This window comes from Bombina bombina, chromosome 1, assembly GCF_027579735.1.
Source record: "Bombina bombina isolate aBomBom1 chromosome 1, aBomBom1.pri, whole genome shotgun sequence".
NCBI lineage: Eukaryota > Metazoa > Chordata > Amphibia > Anura > Bombinatoridae > Bombina > Bombina bombina.
The window spans coordinates 1,274,897,199-1,274,921,913 of NC_069499.1; the positions used below are offsets into that span (position 1 = coordinate 1,274,897,199).

The 24,715-nt window shown below is 40.8% G+C and overlaps 1 protein-coding gene across 1 annotated transcript in view; it reads left to right on the plus strand.

Moving 5' to 3' along the window:
• Positions 1-24,715, plus strand: part of ZC3H18 (zinc finger CCCH-type containing 18) — a 589,339-nt gene that overhangs the window by 144,119 nt on the left and 420,505 nt on the right. The window contains exons 6-7 of the mRNA XM_053701306.1: positions 6,302-6,462; positions 6,777-6,809. Coding sequence (XP_053557281.1) covers positions 6,302-6,462; positions 6,777-6,809 — 194 coding nt within the window. The remainder of the gene's footprint in view (positions 1-6,301; positions 6,463-6,776; positions 6,810-24,715) is intronic.

The window sequence follows — 24,715 nt, forward strand, 5'->3', positions numbered from 1 at the left end:
GCTCATGGACTCTTGCTAATTACATGAAAGAAAACATAATTTATGTAAGAACTTACCTGATAAATTCATTTCTTTCATATTAGCAAGAGTCCATGAGGCCCGCCCTTTTTTTGTGGTGGTTATGATTTTGTATAAAGCACAATTATTCCAATTCCTTATTTTATATGCTTTCGCACTTTTTTATCACCCCACTTCTTGGCTATTCGTTAAACTGAATTGTGGGTGTGGTGAGGGGTGTATTTATAGGCATTTTGAGGTTTGGGAAACTTTGCCCCTCCTGGTAGGAATGTATATCCCATACGTCACTAGCTCATGGACTCTTGCTAATATGAAAGAAATGAATTTATCAGGTAAGTTCTTACATAAATTATGTTTTATCAGGTAAGCATAAATTATGTATTAAGTACCATTTTGAATCTTTTTGCTAAAGATATATATATATATTTCTTTCATGTAATTAACAAGAGTCCATGAGCTAGTGACGTATGGGATATACATTCCTACCAGGAGGGGCAAAGTTTCCCAAACCTTAAAATGCCTATAAATACACCCCTCACCACACCCACAAATCAGTTTTACAAACTTTGCCTCCAAGGGAGGTGGTGAAGTAAGTTTGTGCTAGATTCTACGTTGATATGCGCTCCGCAGCAAGTTGGAGCCCGGTTTTCCTCTCAGCGTGCAGTGAATGTCAGAGGGATGTGAAGAGAGTATTGCCTATTGAATGCAGTGATCTCCTTCTACGGGGTCTATTTCATAAGGTTCTCTGTTATCGGTCGTAGAGATTCATCTCTTACCTCCCTTTTCAGATCGACGATATACTCTTATATTTACCATTTCCTCTACTGATTCTCGTTTCAGTACTGGTTTGGCTTTCTACAAACATGTAGATGAGTGTCCTGGGGTAAGTAAGTCTTATTTTCTGTGACACTCTAAGCTATGGTTGGGCACTTTATTTATAAAGTTCTAAATATATGTATTCAAACATTTATTTGCCTTGACTCAGAATGTTCAACTTTCCTTATTTCCAGACAGTCAGTTTCATATTTGGGATTATGCATTGAATTATCATATTTTTTCTTACCTCAAAAATTTGACTTTTTTCCCTGTGGGCTGTTAGGCTCGCGGGGGCTGAAAATGCTTCATTTTATTGCGTCATTCTTGGCGCTGACTTTTTTGGCGCAAAAATTATTTTCCGTTTCCGGCGTCATACGTGTCGCCGGAAGTTGCGTCATTTTTTGACGTTATTTTGCGTCAAAGATGTCGGCGTTCCGGATGTGGCGTCATTTTTGGCGCCAAAAGCATTTAGGCGCCAAATAATGTGGGCGTCTTTTTTGGCGCTAAAAAATATGGGCGTCATTTTTGTCTCCACATTATTTAAGTCTCATTATTTATTGCTTCTGGTTGCTAGAAGCTTGTTCACTGGCATTTTTTTCCCATTCCTGAAACTGTCATTTAAGGAATTTGATCAATTTTGCTTTATATGTTGTTTTTTTCTTTTACATATTGCAAGATGTTCCACGTTGCAACTGAGTCAGAAGATACTACAGGAAAATCACTGCACAGTGCTGGAGCTACCAAGCTAAGTCTGCTATAAACTTTTGGTATCTGTTTTCTCCAGCTGTTATTTGTATTGCATGTCATGTCAAACTTATTAATGCAGATAAAATTTCCTTTAGTACTGTTACATTACCTGTTGCTGTCCGTCAACATCTAATTTTCAGAGTGTTCCTGATAACATAAGAGATTTTATTTTTTAAATCCATTAAGAAGGCTATGTCTGTTATTTCTCCTTCTAGTATACATAAAAGTCTTTTAAAACTTCTCTTTTTTTCAGATGAATTTTTAAATGAACATCATCATTCTGATACTGATAATGGTTCTTCTGGTTCAGAGGTTTCTGTCTCAGAGGTTGATGCTGTTAAATCTTTGTATTTGTTCAAGATGGAATTTATTCGTTCTTTTCTTAAAGAAGTGTTATTTGCATTAGAAATAGAGGATTCTGGTCCTCTTGATACTATGTAAACGTTTAAATAAGGTTTTTAAATCTCCTGTAGTTATTCCAGAAGTGTTTTATCTCCCTGATGCTATTTCTGTAGTAATTTCCAGGGAATGGAATAATTTGGGTAATTTATTTACTCCTTCTAGACGTTTAAGCAAATTATATCCTGTGCCATCTGACAGATTAGAGTTTTTTGGGACAAAAATCCCTAAGGTTATGGGGCTGTCTCTACTCCTGCTAATGTACTACTATTCCTATGGCAGATAGTACTTCATATAAGGATCCTTTAGATAGGAAAATTGAATCTTTTCTAAAAAAAGCTTACTTATGTTCAGGTAATCTTCTTAGACCTGCTATATTTTTAGCGGATGTTGCTGCAGCTTCAACTTTTTTGGTTAGAAGCTTTAGCGCAACAAGTAACAGATCATAATTTTATAGCATTATTATTATTCTATAACATGCTAATAATTTTATTGGTGATACCATCTTTTGATATCATTAGAGTTGATGTCAGGTATATGTCTCTAGCTATTTTAGCTAGAAAAGCTTTATGGATTAAACTTGGAATACTGACATGTCTTCTAAGTCAACTTTGCTTTCCCTTTCTTTCCAGGGTAAATAATCATTTCGTTCCTTTCCTCACAACAAGGAACAAAAGCCTGATCCTTCATCCTCAGGAGCGGTATCAGTTTGGAAACTATTTCCAGTTTGGAATATATCCAAGCCTTATAGAAACCTATAGCCAGCTCCTAAGTACCTATGAAGGTGCGGCCCTTATTCCAGCTCAGCTGGTATGGGGCAGATTACGTTTTCTTCAAAGAAATTTGGATCAATTCCGTTTTTAATCTCTGGTTTCAGAAACATTGTTTCAGAAAGGTACAGAATTGGCTTCAAGTTAAGGCCTCCTGATAAGAGATTCTTTTCTTTCCCGTGTCCCAGTTGACACAGCAAGGCTCAGCATTTCTGAAATGTGTTTCAGATCTAGAGTTGGCTGGAGTATTTATGCCAGTTCCAGTTCTGGAACAGGGGCTGGGGTTTTATTTTATCTCTTCATTGTACCAAAGAAGGTCAATTCCTTCAGACCAGTTCTGGATCTATCATTATTGAATCATTATGTTAGGATACCAACATTCAAGATGGTTTCTGTAGGACTATCCTGCCTTTTGTTTAGCAAGGGCATTATATGTCTACAATAGATTTACAGGATGTGTATCTGCATATTCCGATTCATCCAGATCACTTTTAGTGTCTGAGATTCTCTTTTTAGACAAGCATTACCAGTTTTGTGGCTCTTCTGTTTGGCCTACCCTCAGTTCCAAGAATTTTTTTCAAAGGTTCTCGGTGCCCTTCTTTCTGTAATCAGAGAATAGGGTTTTGGTATTTCCTTATTTGGACGATATCTTGGTACTTGCTCAGTCTCCTCATTTTCGAAGAATCTCATACGAATCGACTTGTGTTGTTTTTTCAAGTTCATGGTTGGAGGATCAATTTACCAATCAGTTCATTGATTCCTCAGACAAGGGTAACCTTTTTAGGTTTCTAGATAAATTCAGTGTCTATGACTCTGTCCTTGTCAGACAAGAGAAGTTTAACATTGATATCAGCTTGTCAAAACCTTCAGTCACAATCATTCCCTTTGGTAGCCTTATGCATGGAAATGTTGGGTCTTAGGACTGCCGCATCAGATGCGATCTCCTTTGCTCGTTTTCACATGCGACCTCTTCAGCTCTGTATGCTGAACCAATGGTGCAGGGATTACTCAAAGATATCTCAATTAATATCTTTAAACCGATTTTACGACACTCTCTGACATGGTGGACAGATCACCATCGTTTAGTTCAGGGGGCTTCTTTGTTCTTCCGACCTGGACTATAATCTCAACAGATACAAGTCTTACAGGTTGGGGAGCTGTGTGGGGGTATCTGACGGCACAAGGGGTTTGGGAATCTCAGGAGGTGAGATTTCCGATCAATATTTTGGAACTCCGTGCAATTTTCAGAGCTCTTCAGTCTTGGCCTCTTCTGAGGAGAGAGTTGTTCATTGTTTTCAGATAAGACAATGTCACAACTGTGGCATACATCAATCATCAAGGAGGGACTCACAGTCCTCTGGCTATGAAAGAAGTATCTCGAATTTTGGTTTGGGCGGAATCCAGCTCCTGTCTAATCTCTGCGGTTTATATCCCAGGTATGGATAATTGGAAAGCGGATTATCTCAGTCGCCAAACGTTGCATCCGGGCGAATGGTCTCTTCACCCAGAGGTATTTCTTCAGATTGTTCAAATGTGGGAACTTCCAGAAATAGATCTGATGGCTTCTCATCTAAACAAGAAACTTCCCAGGTATCTGTCCAGATCCCGGGATCCTCAGGCGGAGGCAGTGGATGCATTTTCACTTCCTTGGAAGTATCATCCTGCCTATATCTTCCGCCTCTAGTTCTTCTTCCAAGAGTAATCTCCAAGATTCTGAAGGAATGCTCGTTTGTTCTGCTGGTAGCTCCGGCATGGCCTCACAGGTTTTGGTATGCGGATCTTGTCCGGATGGCCTCTTGCCAACCATGGACTCTTCCGTTAAGACCAGACCTTTTGTCTCAAGGTCCTTTTTTCCATCAGGATCTGAAATCCTTAAATTTAAAGGTATGGAGATTGAACGCTTGATTCTTGGTCAAAGAGGTTTCTCTGACTCTGTGATTAATACTATGTTACAGGCTCGTAAATCTGTATCCAGAGAGATATATTATAGAGTCTGGAAGACTTATATTTCTTGGTGTCTTTCTCATCATTTTTCTTGGCATTCTTTTAGAATACCGAGAATATTACAATTTCTTCAGGATGGTTTAGATAAGGGTTTGTCCGCAAGTTCCTTGAAAGGTCAAATCTCTGCTCTTTCTGTTCTTTTTCACAGAAAGATTGCTATTCTTCCTGATATTCATTGTTTTGTACAAGCTTTGGTTCGTATAAAGCCTGTCATTAAGTCAATTTCTCCTCCTTGGAGTTTGAATTTGGTTCTGGGGGCTCTTCAGGCTCCTCCATTTGAACCTATGCATTCATTGGATATTAAATTACTTTCTTGGAAAGTTTTGTTCCTTTTGGCCATCTCTTCTGCCAGAAGAGTTTCTGAATTATCTGCTCTTTCTTGTGAGTCTCCTTTTCTGATTCTTCATCAGGATAAGGCGGTGTTGCGAACTTCTTTTGAATTTTTATCTAAAGTTGTGAATTCCAACAACATTAGTAGAGAAATTGTGGTTCCTTCATTATGTCCTAATCCTAAGAATTCTAAGGAGAAATCGTTGCATTCTTTGGATGTTGTTAGAGCTTTGAAATATTATGTTGAAGCTACGAAATCTTTCTGAAAGACTTCTAGTCTCTTTGTTATCTTTTCCGGTTCTAGGAAAGGCCAGAAAGCTTCTGCCATTTCTTTGGCATCTTGGTTGAAATCTTTAATTCATCTTGCCTATGTTGAGTCGGGTAAAATTCCGCCTCAGAGAATTACAGCTCATTCTACTAGGTCAGTATCTACTTCCTGGGCGTTTAGGAATGAAGCTTCGGTTGACCAGATCTGCAAAGCAGCAACTTGGTCCTCTTTGCATACTTTTACTAAATTCTACCATTTTGATGTATTTTCTTCTTCTGAAGCAGTTTTTGGTAGAAAAGTTCTTCAGGCAGCGGTTTCAGTTTGAATCTTCTGCTTATGTTTTTTGTTAAACTTTATTTTGGGTGTGGATTATTTTCAGCAGGAATTGGCTGTCTTTATTTTATCCCTCCCTCTCTAGTGACTCTTGTGTGGAAAGATCCACATCTTGGGTAGTCATTATCCCATACGTCACTAGCTCATGGACTCTTGTTAATTACATGAAAGAAAACATAATTTATGTAAGAACTTACCTGATAAATTCATTTCTTTCATATTAACAAGAGTCCATGAGGCCCACCCTTTTTTGTGGTGGTTATGATTTTTTTGTATAAAGCACAATTATTCCAATTCCTTATTTTATATGCTTCGCACTTTTTTTCTTATCACCCCACTTCTTGGCTATTCGTTAAACTGATTTGTGGGTGTGGTGAGGGGTGTATTTATAGGCATTTTAAGGTTTGGGAAACTTTGCCCCTCCTTGTTGGAATGTATATCCCATACGTCACTAGCTCATGGACTCTTGTTAATATGAAAGAAATGAATTTATCAGGTAAGTTCTTACATAAATTATGTTTTTCTGGGTAGGTTAGGTCAACTTTGCATAAACTTCAATGGTCTTAGTATCACTGAATTATAAATAAACATTTCCTCCGTTCTGTATCATTGACAGGTTCTGAAAAAAGCCACAATTAGAAAAGAGCAAGAGCCTGACTTTGAGGAGAAACGATTTACTGTGACTATTGGCGAAGATGATCGAGAATTCGACAAAGAGAATGAATTTTTTTCCAGAGACTGGAATTACCGAATCACAAGAGACGTCCGGGAAACAGGGTCAGTGGCATGAATGTGTGAAAGTCCCTTATCTGAAGGTAACCAAACTCTGATAACATTGTTACTCATCAATTATTTCATCTCCAAACAATGTCAATATAATAATCATTATAAAAAAGAGTAACCTTTTGTTTGGTGAATAAATATTAGATTGGTATGTGTATCTGTCAAAATACAAATATCATGTTTTACATGTTAAAAGACCCCATTCATTTATAGTAATGCAGACTTCAATTTATTTTACAACTAATTGTTGCTGCTGTATATTCTGATCCTTTTTAAATATTTTTTTTTCTCCTTTTCCTTCCTTTTAGGGAAGTAGAATATCGAGAGACTATTAACCAAGCGTAAGTGAATTTAAAAACTCATTCTACATTGATCAAATTAATTTACTTTGCTTTTCACATACATTTCACTGTATCCATAATCATGTAATGCATTCATATTTGTTTATTGTATTATTTAATTTGTTTAATTATTTAATTGTCAAATTAAATGATAATTATGAAGTACTAATTAACAAGGGGTGCACTCTGGTGAAGAGTCTCAAGGGACATTCCAGCCAAATTTGGAATCCACATGGATGCATTTCAATTTTGAAAAGAAGCATTTTCTTCCTAAATGGAAAGAGTCCACAGCTGCATTCATTACTTTTGGGATATAAGAACCTGGCCACCAGGAGGCGGCAAAGACACCCCAGCCATAGGCTTAAAGGGACACTAAACCCAATTTTTTTTCTTTCATGATTCAGATAGAGCATGACATTTAAAGCAACTTTCTGATTTACTCCTATTATCATTTTTTCTTTGTTCTCTTGCTATCTTTATTTAAAAATCAGGAATATGATGCATAGGAGCCTGCCCATTTTTGGTTGAGAACTTGGTTTATGCTTGCTTATTGGTGGGTAGATGTAAGCCTCCAATAAGAAAGCATTATCCATGGTTCTGAACCTAAAATGGGCTGGCTGTTAAGATTTTCATTCCTGCTTTTAAAATAAAGATAACAAGAGAACAAAGAAAAATTGATAATAGGAGTAAATTAGAAAGTTGCTTAAAGTTGGTTCAGACTCCCTTTAAATACTCCTCCCACTTCCTTCATCCCCCAGTCATTCTTTGCCTTTCGTCCCAGGAGGTTGGCAGAGAAGTGTCGGAAGTTTTTGTCTCTTATGGAGGGTAGTATGCTTCGACATGGGACGGGAGCTTTAAGTAATCCTATCAGTCTCTCATTGAGGGCATGGATGAAAGTTAGAGTCCGGAGAAAAAACCATCCCGACTCATATTAACAGCTCCACTAGAAATTGGCGTTGTCAAACTTCACTTCGCTGCCTGCTTTCTTCTCTCAAGTCCATGGTAGAGGCGCTGCTACTATTTGTCATACTTGAAGAGTCGTGTTTCTGTTCCACGGCGTAGATTCCGGTAAGATAGTTTCATTTTACTTCATGAAAATGTACTGTAACTTTCTGTAACTTTTTGTTTCCCGTAAGGAACTATTTTGCAGGACTTATTAAGTATATTTATAGGTCCTAGTGAGGCTCCTTTGGTATCTTGGAATAGAGGGTTAATATCTCCCGAAAGGGATTATTGAACAGGGTTTTATTTAATCATGTTTATGTGATTCAATCTGCTTATGTGTAGTGTTAACTGGGCTCTTGGCTAGAACATAAAGGCCTTTGGTAGTGACGCGACCTTATGGTTGGGCGCGCTTTTTGGACTGTACGATTCACCTTGTGACTGGACGTGTTTACGTTCTGGTCTTCCATTTCCACATTCCTGACCGTGTGGTGACTGAAAAATTAGTCTGCTAGTGTCTGGTTCTAGGAGGTGGTGAGTGCCCCAGCCATTGTGGGTGTCAGGTGCCGTTTTAAGTTTTTTCTTTAGTCCATATTATTTAATGCTCTATCTAGCTATGGAGGAGTCTGATGCTGAGTCTGTTCAAATTTCAGATTCTTCGACTTGTGAAGAATGCAAATTGGCCCCGTTGACACAGGTCAATTAGTTGTGTTTGATATGCCGTATTAGAGCGTCATGTTCCTCGGTCTTGGGTAATCAGGGGTCTGCTGAGCCATCCGCTTCTGTGGATTTTGTCCTTCGAGAGACGAGTTTCCTACCGCTCCCGACTACTACACATGTGGGTAACCCAGATTATGTTTATCCCTCCTTACAGGGCGGCTTGTTTCCCCCGTAGGTTGCTGCTCGTTTTTGCTTTCACATATTTTTGGCGATTATGCGTCTGCAAAGTCCAGACGTTTATTTGCGTTTGTGCTCGTGCCCGATTGTCCCGGGTCTACGGGCCTTGGCTGGGCCTATACAGTTCCCTGCGGGTGCAGCTGTTCTGAGTGTTGTGCCTTTCGTTACAGAATAGCGCGTCTTCACGTTTTACTCAGACACGTTTTTGAGTTATTAGAGGATCCTATCCTTAACGGATACGGGAATCTGCAGTATTCTACTTCAAATGGCTCACCTCATTAGACATGAGGGGATGATGTAATCTCCAAACTGTCTGCTTATTGAGGTCTTAAACGGTTTTTTGTTGGAAGATCAGGCTTCCGTTTGGCTGGTCCTGCGGGTATGCCTGTTTTCCTTCTGGGCGTTAACCAACGGATTGCCTTATATTTTCTTTTATCCGGTTAGGATGCCTTTTATTTTCGATTATGTGTTTCCTTCTGTAACTTCTGGGATCGATTCTCTCTGGTTGCTTCTTCGGAAGTTTAAGGGACACGTTAGTCCTATGTTTGTCTGTTTTACCTTCCCCTCTGAGGGAGTATTTAGGCAGCTTTTAGGTCCTGCTGGGATTCAGATCTTCGTCATGTGGCTTATTCAGACACGTGGCACCTGTTCTGCCTGGCTGGTCCAGTGGGGCACGGAGTGCTCACAATTATTATTTGTGTGTTTTCTTGTTTTTCTTTAGAACTTCAGCTAAGCTCTCTAAAAGGATCCGTATGGCAGGCAGGATTGTGTCAGTCCTTATTCATCCTTCAATCTGATTGACCGGGTCAGTGGAGTTCTGCTGCGTCACTCCTTTTGCTCCAATTTCCTCGGGGCCTAGAGTTTCTTTCCTCTCTTGGGAAGATTGGGGGTTCAGCGCCTCCTTACCGTCGTTTTGGGCTTTTTGGCCTTCTAAGGCTCTGGAATTGTCCTTGGACTTGTTCCTGCTGTGGTTCTCTTCTTGAGACCTTTTGGGGCTTTGTCCGTTCCTCTGGGACCTGGTTCCCTTCGGGAGTTGGTTCCTTTTGTAGGGACATGGGCAATGTGATCTCCTCAAGCTCTGTTTAGGGTTTCTTCCCCGGAGCTGGGGGATGATCCGCATCCTTCTTTCATCTTCTTCTCTGATTTTAGGGGGGTGATGTGGAGACTAGCCTTTGTTCGAGTGACTTTGTCCTCGAGGTATCCCCTTGTTCTCTAGTGACCTTGTTTCAGTCTTTGCTTCCTTAGCTCCTTGGAGCATTGGACTCTGGCAAGGGGTGGTCTCGTCTCGGACCTCCTTGCTCTGGATCTTCCGGTGGCTGAAGTTCTCGCTCAGCGCTTCCTTTGTGGATCCCATTGCTGGTTGTACCGGACTCTTTGGATCTAGAGCTGGTACGGGGTTCCCCACTTCCAGGAAATATGGGCTGTGTCTTATGGTTGGGCTAGTTGATCTGGTTCCGGCTGGTGAGATAGTTCAGTTGGTAAATGCCCTGACTACTAAAAAGCCTGTTTAAAAGATCCAAGGTCACAGGTTCAGATCACGGCATGGCCGACTCAACCCTTCTTCCTTCAGAGGTCGATAAATTAGTACCATTAAATTTGGCAGGTTTTTCTGGGTGCTGATGCCCCTTGGGCTTGCCTTCGCCTATTGGTCGGTTTCCCTTGGTCGGCTTGCTGATCTAGTGTGATGGCTTTGCTGCTCTGCTTGCAAAAACCACTGCAGCTATGGCACCTTGTCTGGTGCTAGCAAGTTAAAATCTTCAGGGGATTACTTCCAGATCAGGGCGTTAGAGATTTGTTCTTTCGGTTCAGCTTCTGGCTGTGTCCTGGGGGCAGAGGCTCTGTCCTTCCGGCCCTTTTGCCAGCCCCCTTTGTCGGGTGGCTTATATATTTTCGGAAGTGTCGTCCCTATCTTAGGGCTTCTCCTGTCTTCAGGAGATTGGGACAGGTTAACCTATTTCGAAGAGAGGTACGCTCTCTGGGTTGTTCTGTCCATCGTGAGAGTTGCTGGCTCCACCTTGAGTCTATGTTGGGCCTTTAGCTAGATTATTAGGTCTACGGCCTTGTCGTCAGTCTCCATGTGGTGTTCGGGTTGGCATCCGAGCACTGTTGTAATGGCTGCGCCATCTTTCCACTCATTGTTTGAGCTGGGGTTTTTCTGGTTTCGAACCTGCCGATGCTTGGGTTGGCCCGGCTGGAAGTAGGTCCTGAGATCCGTTCTTCTCGGATCTTGGTCCTCATTGAGGTTCTGGGCTCTCCTTTTTATTTTCGAGATTCTGGCGGTTCGGTTGCTTAGAGTGTGCCTTCTCTAGTGGAGGTTTAGCACTCTACATTTTGGTAGCCGCTTCTAGCAAGTATTCTTCTGTGTCATCCTGAGGATGGCTGCGTGTTCTTGACTCAGGTGTTTACCTTCGTCTGGGTCTGCTACATGTAATTTTGCCTGAATTCTTCAGTGTTCTGAGGTCGGAGGATGTTTGGTCTCCGGTTTCAGCTGTCCCTAGTTACTGGTTTACTTGCGGCCTGGCAAGTGAGGGGCTGCTCTTTTGAAACCATCTGCAGCTGTTTGTGCCTTGATCGTTGCTAGCTAGCTGTTCCAATCTTTTGCAGACTGTTGTGAGAACTTTTCTCTGTTCTGCTACCTGGTTGTAAAACTTGTGGTGTCTATTTGGATTGGGCGTTGCCTTCCATTGTTGTCAGGACCCATTTGGGTTTTGCGAGCTTGGTTTTATTTGAAGGTTCTCCATTTGGTTGTTCCTTGCCTTGTTCCTTTGGAAGTTCGGCTGGGGTTCCCTTCGCTAGTAAAGGGTGTATGGTGGGAGATCGACTATTGGGCGACGGTGTCTCCCGGAGGACTGTTGGCTCAGTTGAGTCTGAGTTGTGGGCTCTAGCTAGGCTTCAGGTCTATCTGCTGGTCAGGGGCCTTTATCCTTTCCTGTTTTCTCGGCTTCGGTCAAAGCGGGGTTTTTTTGTTGGGTAGTGGTTCTCAGGCCTGGTGCCCTCAGAATGGGCCGCCTATTGTACCCTCCCTTTTTAGCATTCAGTGTCCTCTATAGCTTGGGTATTGTTTTCCCAAAAGTAATGAATGCAGCTTTGGACTCTTTCCATTTAGGAAGAAAAACATAAATTATGCTTACCTGATAATTTTCTTTTATTCCGATGGAAAGAGTCCACAGCTCCCCATCCCTCTTTTTTATGTGGGGTGTCTTTGTTTTTATTTTTCTGGCACCTTTTCACCCTGATATTTCTTCTACTGTTCCTTGTTCCTCGGCAGAATGACTGGGGGATGAGGGAAGTGGGAGGAGTATTTAAGCCTTTGGCTGGGGTGTCTTTGCCTCCTCCTGGTGGCCAGGTTCTTATTTCCCAAAAGTAATGAATGCAGCTGTGGACTCTTCCCTTCAGAAGAAAATGAAATTATCAGGTAAGCATAATTTGCTTTTTTGTAATATACATGTATTAGCAGAAAATGCTTCTAATAAAAGCTATAGCTGTTTTAAAAGTGTATTTAAGTATGCACCGTGCACAAGCATTTTAGAGACAGCACTTGCTCAGAGACCCTAAGGTGTTTGTACCGTCTGATAATAACTTAATTTTTTAATTGCTGACACGATACAAGCCCCACTGGCTGTTTAAAATGCTGGTTCAATGAGTATATCTAGCTATGCTTCACATGCACTTGCAGAGAAAAATTTTAACAAATAAGAGTGATAACTTTTACTAGAAACATTTTTGCCAATAAATGTATATTGCAAATACAGTATGTTATTGTTCAAAAATGTAATCTGTGTGCATTTAAATTTTGACCGGAATGTCCCTTTAATGGAAAGGAAAATGTAAGTCTAGCCAAGCAGAACTTACAATATATTAGTCAATAGTGAGAATTTTGGAGATATATAACCATTTCACTGTATTTAAAATTACTTGATTTTACCAAAGTATGTTCTTAGTGATTGCTACTCTGAAGGTTTATGATTTGTTAATCCAGTATTATGATGGTAGCTACATTAGCTGTCAAGAAACAAAATTTTGTAATTTACTTAATGGGGTTGATTTATCAAGCTGCAGCGGACAGGGGCACACACATTCGCCCCCCACCACAGCTCGCCTCTGACAGCTGAATTACGCATTGTACAAGAACGCAATTTTGTATTCTTGTGCAACGCCACCCCCTGCCAGTGCACAGCCAATCACACGCGGGCAGGCGCTGTCGGACGAGACTGGGGAGTTTGAAATTCGCCACCTAAGAGGTGGCGAATGGTTAGGGAAGCAACGGTCTGATCACTGCTTGTTAAATACAGACTGCAGGTTCTCTTGTAAGAAACTGCGGCCGTATGGGGTCAAAGGCTGGGGAAAGCCTTTAATAAATTGACCCCAATATATTTAATCTAGTGCAGCATTAGAAGTAACCACTTGAATTATTGTCTAGCACCTAATGTTCTTATCTTGACAATGCCTAAATATGATGATTGAAATATGATTGTGGTTATTAAAAGAAAAATATGATTAAGATGAACATATCTAGAGCTCTGTAAGTAGTGCTTATTTTATTTATTATTATTTGACAGTTGATATTTGGATATTGCAGTAGAACATGTGTTGATTGCTAGTTTTGCCTCTTGTATAGTTTTGCAATAACATTGTGTTTTATAGAAACAGTATTGAATAGTAAATTGCTTTTGAGAGTTGACTAACATCATTTTGTAAATCGGCATCTTAAAAAAAAGGTAATACCATTCTTTACGATGTTGAAGAAAAGAAACAAAAAAGCTTGGTAAATTTTAAGCATGAAGAATGTATATATGGGGCACCCTTGGTCAGAGAAAAAAACAATTAGTGTAACAATTCATATGACAATAAATTTGAGCTCAAAACAGTAAATATGGGTTCAAAGCAGATGACCAGGCAGTGGGCCAGCCTATCTAATTATACACAATGGTAATTTGCAGTTTGATGTAGCAACGCTACAAAATGAATAAAAAAAAATGTACAAAAAGTCCCATAGAATCTTGTATAATAAAAGGGTGAAAGCCCAGAGGTAATTCACGTAACTGGTCCAGGCAGCTATCTGTGGGTGGATCAGGGTCACAATCCAAGGTCAGCAATCTGTAGATAACAAAAAGGAAGCGCCACATGGCCTAGTATTGTTTTGACTAGGTGATAAACTATATTTCTTTCATGTAATTAGCAAGAGTCCATGAGCTAGTGACGAATGGGATATACCAGGAGGGGCAAAGTTTCCCAAACCTCAAAATGCCTATAAATACACCCCTCACCACACCCACAAATCAGTTTTACAAACTTTGCCTCCTATGGAGGTGGTGAAGTAAGTTTGTGCTAGATTCTACGTTGATATGCGCTCCGCAGCAGGTTGGAGCAGGTTTTCCTCTCAGCGTGCAGTGAATGTCAGAGGGATGTGAAGAGAGTATTGCCTATTTGAATTCAATGATCTCCTACGGGGTCTATTTCATAGGTTCTCTGTTATCGGTCGTAGAGATTCATCTCTTACCTCCCTTTTCAGATCGACAATATACTCTTATATATACCATTACCTCTACTGATTCTCGTTTCAGTACTGGTTTGGCTTTCTACTACATGTAGATGAGTGTCCTGGGGTAAGTAAGTCTTATTTTCTGTGACACTCTAAGCTATGGTTGGGCACTTTTATATAAAGTTCTAAATATATGTATTCAAACATTTATTTGCCTTGACTCAGGATGTTCAACGTTCCTTATTTCAGACAGTCAGTTTCATATTTGGGATAATGCATATGAATAAATCATTTTTTTTCTTACCTTAAAATTTGACTTTTTTCCCTGTGGGCTGTTAGGCTCGCGGGGGCTGAAAATGCTTCATTTTATTGCGTCATTCTTGGCGCTGACTTTTTTTCTGTTTCCGGCGTCATACGTGTCGCCGGAAGTTGCGTCATTTCTGATGTTTTTTTTGCGCCAAAAGTGTCGGCGTTCCGGATGTGGCGTCATTTTTGACGCTAAAAGCATTTAGGCGCCAAATAATGTGGGCGGTTTTTTTTGGCACTAAAAAATATGGGCGTCACTATTGTCTCCACATTATTTAAGTCTCATTATTTATTGCTTCTGGTTGCTAGAAGCTTGTTCACTGGCATTTTTTCCCATTCCTGAAACTGTCATTTAAGGAATTTGATCTATTTTGCTTTATATGTTGTTTTTTCTATTACATATTGCAAGATGTCCCAGATTGACACTGAGTCAGAAGATACTTCTGGAAAAACGCTGCCTGGTGCTGGATCTACCAAAGTTAAGTGTATCTGCTGTAAACTTATGGTATCTGTTCATCCGGCTGTTGTTTGTAATGAATGTCATGACAAACTTGTTAATGCAGATAATATTTCCTTTAGTAATGTTACATTACCTGTTGCTGTTCCGTCAACATCTAATATTCAGAGTGTTCCTGTTAACATAAGAGATTTTGTTTCTAAATCCATTAAGAAGGCTATGTCTGTTATTCCTCCTTCTAGTAAACGTAAAAGGTCTTTTAAAACTTCTCATTTTTCAGATGAATTTTTAAATGAACATCATCATTCTGATTCTGATAATGGTTCCTCTGGTTCAGAGGATTCTGTCTCAGAGGTTGATGCTGATAAATCTTCATATTTATTCAAAATGGAATTTATTCGTTCTTTACTTAAAGAAGTCTTAATTGCATTAGAAATAGAGGATTCTGGTCCTCTTGATACTAAATCTAAACGTTTAAATAAGGTTTTTAAATCTCCTGTAGTTATTCCAGAAGTTTTTCCTGTCCCTGATGCTATTTCTGAAGTAATCTCCAGGGAATGGAATAATTTGGGTAATTCATTTACTCCTTCTAAACGTTTTAAGCAATTATATCCTGTGCCATCTGACAGATTAGAGTTTTGGGACAAAATCCCTAAGGTTGATGGGGCTGTCTCTACTCTTGCTAAGCGTACTACTATTCCTACGGCAGTTAGTACTTCCTTTAAGGATCCTTTAGATAGGAATATTGAATCCTTTCTAAGAAAAGCTTACTTATGTTCAGGTAATCTTCTTAGACCTGCTATATCTTTAGCGGATGTTGCTGCAGCTTCAACTTTTTGGTTAGAAGCTTTAGCGCAACAAGTAACAGATCATAATTCTCATAGCATTGTTAATCTTCTTCAACATGCTAAAAACTTTATTTGTGATGCCATCTTTGATATCATTAGAGTTGATGTCAGGTATATGTCTCTAGCCATTTTAGCTAGAAGAGCTTTATGGCTTAAAACTTGGAATGCTGATATGTCTTCTAAGTCAACTTTGCTTTCCCTTTCTTTCCAGGGTAATAAATTATTTGGTTCTCAGTTGGATTCTATTATCTCAACTGTTACTGGAGGGAAAGGAACTTTTTTACCACAGGATAAAAAATCTAAAGGTAAATTTAGGTCTAATAATAGTTTTCGTTCCTTTCGTCACAATAAGGAACAAAAGCCTGATCCTTCATCCACAGGAGCGGTATCAGTTTGGAAACCATCTCCAGTCTGGAATAAATCCAAGCCTTTTAGAAAACCAAAGCCAGCTCCCAAGTCCACATGAAGGTGCGGCCCTCATTCCAGCCCAGCTGGTAGGGGGCAGATTACGTTTTTCAAAGAAATTTGGATCAATTCAATTCACAATCTTTGGATTCAGAACATTGTTTCAGAACGGTACAGAATTGGCTTCAAGATAAGGCCTCCTGCAAAGAGATTTTTTCTTTCCCGTGTCCCAGTAAATCCAGCGAAGGCTCGAGCATTTCTGAAATGTGTTTCAGATCTAGAGTTGGCTGGAGTAATTATGCCAGTTCCAGTTCTGGAACAGGGGCTGGGGTTTTATTCAAATCTCTTCATTGTACCAAAGAAGGAGAATTCCTTCAGACCAGTTCTGGATCTAAAAATATTGAATCGTTATGTAAGGATACCAACATTCAAAATGGTAACTGTAAGGACTATCCTGCCTTTTGTTCAGCAAGGGCATTATATGTCCACAATAGATTTACAGGATGCATATCTGCATATTCCGATTCATCCAGATCACTATCAGTTTCTGAGATTCTCTTTCCTAGACAAGCATTACCAGTTTGTGGCTCTGCCGTTTGGCCTAGCAACAGCTCCAAAAATTTTACAAAGGTTCTCGGTGCCCTTCTCTCTGTAATCAGAGAACAGGGTATTGTGGTATTTCCTTATTTGGACGATATCTTGGTACTTGCTCAGTCTTCACATTTAGCAGAATCTCATACGAATCGACTTGTGTTGTTTCTTCAAGATCATGGTTGGAGGATCAATTTACCGAAAAGTTCATTGATTCCTCAGACAAGGGTAACCTTTTTAGGTTTCCAGATAGATTCAGTGTCCATGACTCTGTCTCTGACAGACAAGAGACGTCTAAAATTGATCTCAGCTTGTCGAAACCTTCAGTCACAATCATTCCCTTCGGTAGCCTTATGCATGGAAATTCTAGGTCTTATGACTGCTGCATCGGACGTGATCCCCTTTGCTCGTTTTCACATGCGACCTCTTCAGCTCTGTATGCTGAACCAGTGGTGCAGGGATTACACAAAGATATCTCAATTAATATCTTTGAAACCGATTGTACGACACTCTCTGACGTGGTGGACAGATCACCATCGTTTAGTTCAGGGGGCTTCTTTTGTTCTTCCGACCTGGACTGTAATTTCAACAGATGCAAGTCTGACAGGTTGGGGAGCTGTTTGGGGGTCTCTGACAGCACAAGGGGTTTGGGAATCTCAGGAGGTGAGATTACCAATCCATATTTTGGAACTCCGTGCAATTTTCAGAGCTCTTCAGTCATGGCCTCTTCTAAGGAGAGAATCGTTCATTTGTTTTCAGACAGACAATATCACAACTGTGGCATACATCAATAATCAAGGAGGGACTCACAGTCCTCTGGCTATGAAAGAAGTATCTCGAATACTGGTATGGGCGGAATCCAGCTCCTGTCTAATTTCTGCGGTTCATATCCCAGGTATAGACAATTGGGAAGCGGATTATCTCAGTCGCCAAACGTTACATCCGGGCAAATGGTCTCTTCACCCAGAGGTATTTCTTCAGATTGTTCAAATGTGGGGACTTCCAGAAATATATCTGATGGCCTCTCATCTAAACAAGAAACTTCCCAGGTATCTGTCCAGATCCAGGGATCCTCAAGCGGAAGCAGTGGATGCATTGTCACTTCCTTGGAAGTATCATCCTGCCTATATCTTTCCGCCTCTAGTTCTTCTTCCAAGAGTAATCTCCAAGATTCTGAAGGAATGCTCGTTTGTTCTGCTGGTGGCTCCAGCATGGCCTCACAGGTTTTGGTATGCGGATCTTGTCCGGATGGCCTCTTGCCAACCGTGGACTCTTCCGTTAAGACCAGACCTTCTGTCACAAGATCCTTTTTTCCATCAGGATCTCAAATCCTTAAATTTAAAGGTATGGAGATTGAACGCTTGATTCTTAGTCAAAGAGGTTTCTCTGACTCTGTGATTAATACTATGTTACAGGCTCGTAAATCTGTATCTAGGAAGATATATTATCGAGTTTGGAAGACTTACATTTCTTGGTGTCTTTCTCATCATTTTTCCTGGCATTCTTTTAGAATTCCGAGAATTTTACAGTTTCTTCAGGATGGTTTGGATAAAGGTTTGTCTGCAAGTTCCTTGAAAGGACAAATCTCTGCTCTTTCTGTTCTTTTTCACAGAAAGATTGCTAATCTTCCTGATATTCATTGTTTTGTACAAGCTTTGGTTCGTATAAAACCTGTCATTAAGTCAATTTCACCTCCTTGGAGTTTGAATTTGGTTCTGGGGGCTCTTCAAGCTCCTCCGTTTGAATCTATGCATTCATTGGACATTAAATTACTTTCTTGGAAAGTTTTGTTTCTTTTGGCCATCTCTTCTGCTAGAAGAGTTTCTGAATTATCTGCTCTTTCTTGTGAGTCTCCTTTTCTGATTTTTCATCAGGATAAGGCGGTGTTGCGAACTTCATTTATATTTTTACCTAAGGTTGTGAATTCTAACAACATTAGTAGAGAAATTGTGGTTCCTTCATTGTGTCCTAATCCTAAGAATTCTAAGGAGAGATCATTGCATTTTTTGGATGTAGTTAGAGCTTTGAAATATTATGTTGAAGCTACTAAGAATTTCCGAAAGACTTCTAGTCTGTTTGTTATCTTTTCCTGGTCGGGTAAAACTCCGCCTCAAAGGATTACAGCTCATTCTACTAGGTCAGTTTCTACTTCCTGGGCGTTTAGGAATGAAGCTTCGGTTGATCAGATTTGCAAAGCAGCAACTTGGTCTTCTTTGCATACTTTTACTAAATTCTACCATTTTGATGTGTTTTCTTCTTCTGAAGCAGTTTTTGGTAGAAAAGTACTTCAGGCAGCTGTTTCAGTTTGATTCTTCTGCTTATAATTTCAGGTTTTTTCAGATTTAAACTTTATTTTGGGTGTGGATTTTTTTCAGCGGAATTGGCTGTCTTTATTTTATCCCTCCCTCTCTATTGACTCTTGCGTGGAAGATCGACATCTTGGGTATTCATTATCCCATACGTCACTAGCTCATGGACTCTTGCTAATTACATGAAAGAAAACATAATTTATGTAAGAACTTACCTGATAAATTCATTTCTTTCATATTAGCAAGAGTCCATGAGGCCCACCCTTTTTTGTGGTGGTTATAATTTTTTTGTATAAAGCACAATTATTCCAATTCCTTATTTTTTATGCTTTCGCACTTTTTTCTTATCACCCCACTTCTTGGCTATGCGTTAAACTGATTTGTGGGTGTGGTGAGGGGTGTATTTATAGGCATTTTGAGGTTTGGGAAACTTTGCCCCTCCTGGTAGGAATGTATATCCCATACGTCACTAGCTCATGGACTCTTGCTAATATGAAAGAAATGAATTTATCAGGTAAGTTCTTTCATAAATTATGTTGTTTATGTAGTATATTGCACTCACATTAAATAAAGCACCCCTTGTGGTGCAAATGAAACAGACTGGGATCACAACAGTCACACAGCAGACTGACCTCCGGTGTTAGTACAGCAATCTGTAAATGATGTAAAAAGACACACACACCAATATGGCCTAGTATTGTAGGGTACAACAGGAAATAGTGTAATAAAGGTTGCACTCACATGTGGTAGAGCACCCCTCTTGGTGCAGATGTAGCAGGTTGGGATCAAACGGTCACCCAGCAGTCTGTCCTCCGGTGTAACAGGAAACTTTAACAGCTCATCAGTGGAGTCTTTATTAGAAATTGATATAATCAAGCAACGTGTTTCTCAACCAAATGTGGCTGTTTCATCAGGCTTCATACCTAAGGTAATATAAGTTATGAAGCCTGATGAAACAGCCACTGTTTGGTTGAGAAACGCGTTGCTTGATTTTAACCCCTAGACACGTTCAGGACATTCCATGCCTTCCTAACAGTGCCGGGCTTTAACACAGGACGACATGGAACGTCCTAATTGTTAGGGACTCCTTCCATTGCCTTCTGAGATCTGGATACAATTGGGGGATGTGCCTAGCAACTCAGGCAGTCCCGCAGGATATAATCAGTGCTGTTATTCCGTAGTACTGATCAGCAGTTTTGAGGTATTTCCTTCTTAATACAGGGAGAGTCCACAGCTGCATTCATTACTTTTGGGAAATAGAGAACCTGGCCACCAGGAGGAGGCAAAGACACCCCAGTCAAAGGCTTAAATACCTCCCCCACTGCCCTCATCCTCCAGTCATTCTTTACCTTTCGTCACAGGAGTTTGGCAGAGAAGTGTCGGAAGAATTACGGAATAGTTCCGTATGGAGGGTAGTACTCTTCGAGATGGGACTGGAGTTTTTAGTAGTCTTGTCAGCCTTTCAGTGAGAGCATTAATGAAGGTTAGAGTCCGGAGATGCAGGGACAGTCTTTCTGCGAAACCATCCCGACTCATATTAACAGCTCCATAAGCAATCTGCGTTGACGAGTTTCGCTGCCTGCTTTCTGTACTCGTCTATGTCAGAAGTGATACTACTATCTGTCAAACTTGGAGGAACGTGTTGCTGTTCCACGGCATAGATTCCGGTAAGATTGTTTCAGTTTTTTTTGCTTGCATGCTAACGTAAGATAAGAAGACAGGGTCTCAGTGGGACTACTTTATCTTTATGGAATCAAGGGTTAATATCTCCTGAGGGGGGATTATTGAACAGTAGGGACTTTTATTCATGTTTGTTATGTGATTCTGACTGCTTTGGTGTAGGAGACATTTAGACGTTTGGGGTTCGTAGGCTATTATGGAACGTACAGGTTAATTTTATTACTGCACAGTTTTATTACGCTACCGCGCTTTTCCTTAGCGGGAATGATCTTGCACCATGTGACCTGGTGTGGTCATGTTTTTATTTTTTCCATTTCTGTATTCCTGACCGAGTGTCTGCAGGGAGGATCTGTTTCTCTACCTGTCTGGGTCATAGGAGGTGGTGAGTGCCCCAGCCATTGGGGGTGTATGGTGCCAGTTGTATTTGTCCATAAGCTACTTAGTCAAGTTATGGAGGATTCTGATATGTTAGAGGGGGGTTCCTCTGAGTCAGATTTTGATACTTGTGTATATTGTGAGGAGGCCCGGGTAATCCAGCCCTCTCAAATATGTTCCGTATGCCATCATAGGGTGTTCTCCTCTTCCAAGGTTGAGAGATTAGAGAACACTGAGCCATCCACCTCTGAGGATTCTGCATCCCGTGAGGTTTTTCCCCTAGACTCTTATGTTCCTACACTGACAGTTGTCCAGAGTATCGTTACCCATTCTCCTGAGGGAGGTCTCTTTCCACCTGAGGTTAGTGCGCGGTTTCGCATGGCCATATCTCTGGCTTTAGCACATTTTACATCTTCCTGCCACGTGCAAAAGAAGACTTAATCCGTGTGCTCCTACCCAAGGTCCAGCATGTAAGAGGACGATGGGATCTGATCAGTCTTCTGGGGAAGTGGTGTCCTCTGAGGCTTCAGAGGTGCTACCTCCAGAGTCGGAGTTTCCAGATACTCCGACGGAGGTGAATTTTGCTTTTAGATTTAGAATGGCTCGTCTTCGTGTACTTCTGAGAGAGGTTTTGGCGACGTTGGAGGTTCCCAGTTCTGATCAGTCAGCTAAATCTCAGTCTTCTGAATCGTATAGCAAGCTTGTTTAGACGACTGGAGGGATGGGGAGCCTATTCCTTATCTTCTCTACATTTGTTGTTTCTTTGTTTTTTTGTATCGGATTCCCAGTTCCGAACTCTTGAGGAATTGTGTCACATGACGGGCTGGTCCTGTCGGTTTCACTTTCTCTTTGGCTATCACTTGTGTGCGCTTGCCTAATTTCTTTTCTAATCCAGTTAGGATAGGTTTTATTTTCTTTTTAGAGCTCGAGATTGTGGAAGAATCTCTTCTTGAGAAGACTTTTCGCTGCTGGGATTCTGGTACTAGCGATTTTTATGATCGTGATTGTTGGAATTTCTATTGTTGGAAGTTCTATAAAAAAATAATAATAAAAAAAACAGAACAAAAACAAAGAAGGTTGTCTCTGGCCCGGGTGATGTTCCCTCGATTTTGTCTGAGACTGTTTAATCTTCAGAGCTTATATGTTTTTATGTTGCTAGAATTTTAGAATTTTACGTTTTGACCCTTCAACAGATATGTTGTATCCTACATATCGGGCTGATCCTGGTTGGGTATTGGTTCTCTCTGTTCTTTTTGAGGTTTATAACAGATATATTGTATCCTAAATAACAGGCTGCACCTGTTTGGGTACTAGTTACCTCTTTTCTTTCTTCTTCTCAAGAGGTTGTTTTCTTGTTCCTTCGGTCCAGAGGAAGCCCTTCTATTCTAGATGTCAGGCTGGTCCTAGTTTAAATCATCTTGGTTGGGTGTCTGATTTGGATCGTGTGCAGTCCAAGTGGCCTACAAGTTAATACCCTGCTTAGCAAAGCTGTTGTCTTGGAGTTTGAATTCTGCTGTGGTAGTTTTCTTTAGGAACTAAGTTTTCCTCTCTTTATGAGGGGGGGGGGGAGGGTGACTTTTTTGGATTCTTTTTCCCGGTTCCTTTTTACTGGGGTGAGATTTTCCCCCTCTATTTGTGCTCCATAGGCGTTCCCTCATGCTATTTGTTCTCTGTGCTCTCTATGCAGAGCTTATTTCTTCTTCCTCTTGAGGGTTGATATACGGTTCCATCTTCCCTTATTCAGGGAGATGGATACTTTCCTGTCATCATGTTGAGGAAATCCATTTTTTAGGGACCGTATCATTTTCGTTCTGATCCTATGTTTTTTTCTTGGATCTAGTTTTTTTTTTTTTTTTTATACAGTATCCTGTTTTCATGGGCTCCTGTTTTTTGGCGGTTCTGATTTATCTCCATCGCCTGCTAGGAATTTTCAGGAATCTTTCTTGTCCTTTCCATCCTTTGCGGTATTTGGATTGGAATTCCTGGGGTCCAGGGAGTTTCTTTGGATGCTGTTTGTCGTTTCAGACAGGAAGTCTTTTAGGCCTTGTTTTGAGTTAAAATACTCTATAGGCTTGCTCTGCAGTTTTCCTTCAAACCTTCGTTGGACTGGGGGAGGGTGATGTTTAGTCCAGTCCGATTCTCGGCTTGGCATTGTTGTTTATCTATCTTCCAGATTTTCAAGATCTCTGGATAGTCCGCACCGATCTCAGTATGCGGTATATCTTTCCATATTCCGAGAAAATTACCTTTGGTCTACTGGAGTGGTTTTGACTTATCACTTCCATGGATGTGGGAGAGTGTATTCTGGGATTCATTCTGTTTCTTTCTAGGGAATCTTCGGTCACTTTTTCTCCTCTAAGGACCTGGTGCCTATCCAGTTTGTTTCCCTTAGGTAATTGTGGTCAGGGATTCTTAAGTAGATCTCTAGCTCTTTTTGGTGCTTGGGAAGTTTATTCTCCCTTATTCTCGTTGACTATGTCACTCCTCCTGGGTTGACTTGGTCCCCAGGAGCAAGCGTCCGTGTATCTGCTCCTTTAGTGCTGCAACTTCGTTTCATGGTTTGGTCTTCTCCATTATCGGTGCTTCTTATTATGGAATTTGGAAGGGTCTTTGCCCTTGGTGTATCAGTGAGAGGGGTTTTTCTGAAAGGTGTCAGTCCTTTGCTCAGCTGTATCGATGCAGGAGATGGTCCTTGTATTTTTCTGTTCATTGTCCTGTTCCATTTGTGGAGTATTCTCTACATGTCCTGGGTTCTCTTGCAGGCTGGTAATCCGCTTTCCTTTTGGGGTTTTCATCCTAAGGAGACCTTTTTTTCGGGTTCTGCAAGGTGCTTCTCCTTCTGTTAGTTTTTTGGCCTTGTGCCTTGAGATCTTTTCAGACTTTCTTAAGCATAGTCAGTCTGTGTATCTTCCTATTCGGAAGTGTAAGGTGTTGGGAGTCTTGGTTGTCCTCCTTGTCTGGTTCGTGGAGGAGTGTTTTTCGCTTGACCTCGTAGCCAGCGGGACTCTTGTCTCCTCAGAGGTTTTTGTGCTCTATTGGGACCAGTGATTTTGTGTGGTATCTGGCTTGGAATCTTATGGTCTTAATTGTTGGGCAGTTACTTAGTCCTCCTAACATTATTTTAGTTTCCTTGCTTCTGTTGAAGCAGTTCTCAGGCTGTGGTGCCCTCGGATTGGGGCCGCCTCTCTTGTTACCCTCCCGTTAGCATTCAGTGTCCTCTATAGCTTGGGTATTGTTTTCCCAAAAGTAACAAATGCAGCTGTGGACTCTCCCTGTATTTATAAGGAAAACATAAATTATGACTTACCAGATAATTTCCTTTCCTTCGATACAGGGAGAGTCCACAGCTCCCGCCTGTGCTCTCCGGTGGGCTGCCCTAAAGTTAGTGGCCAGGTTCTGTATTTTCCAAAACTAATGAATGCAGTTGTGGACTCTCTCCCTGTATCGAAGGAAAGGAAATTATCTGGTAAGTCATAATTTATGGGGGGAGGGGGGGGGATTTAGTTGCAGTTAACCCCTTTCCTGCTGTTGCTGATCAATGCTCTTTGTCCGAGACCATTCCCTGTTTTTTCCCTTTAAAAAAAAAATTGGGGGGGGGGGGATAATTGGCAGGT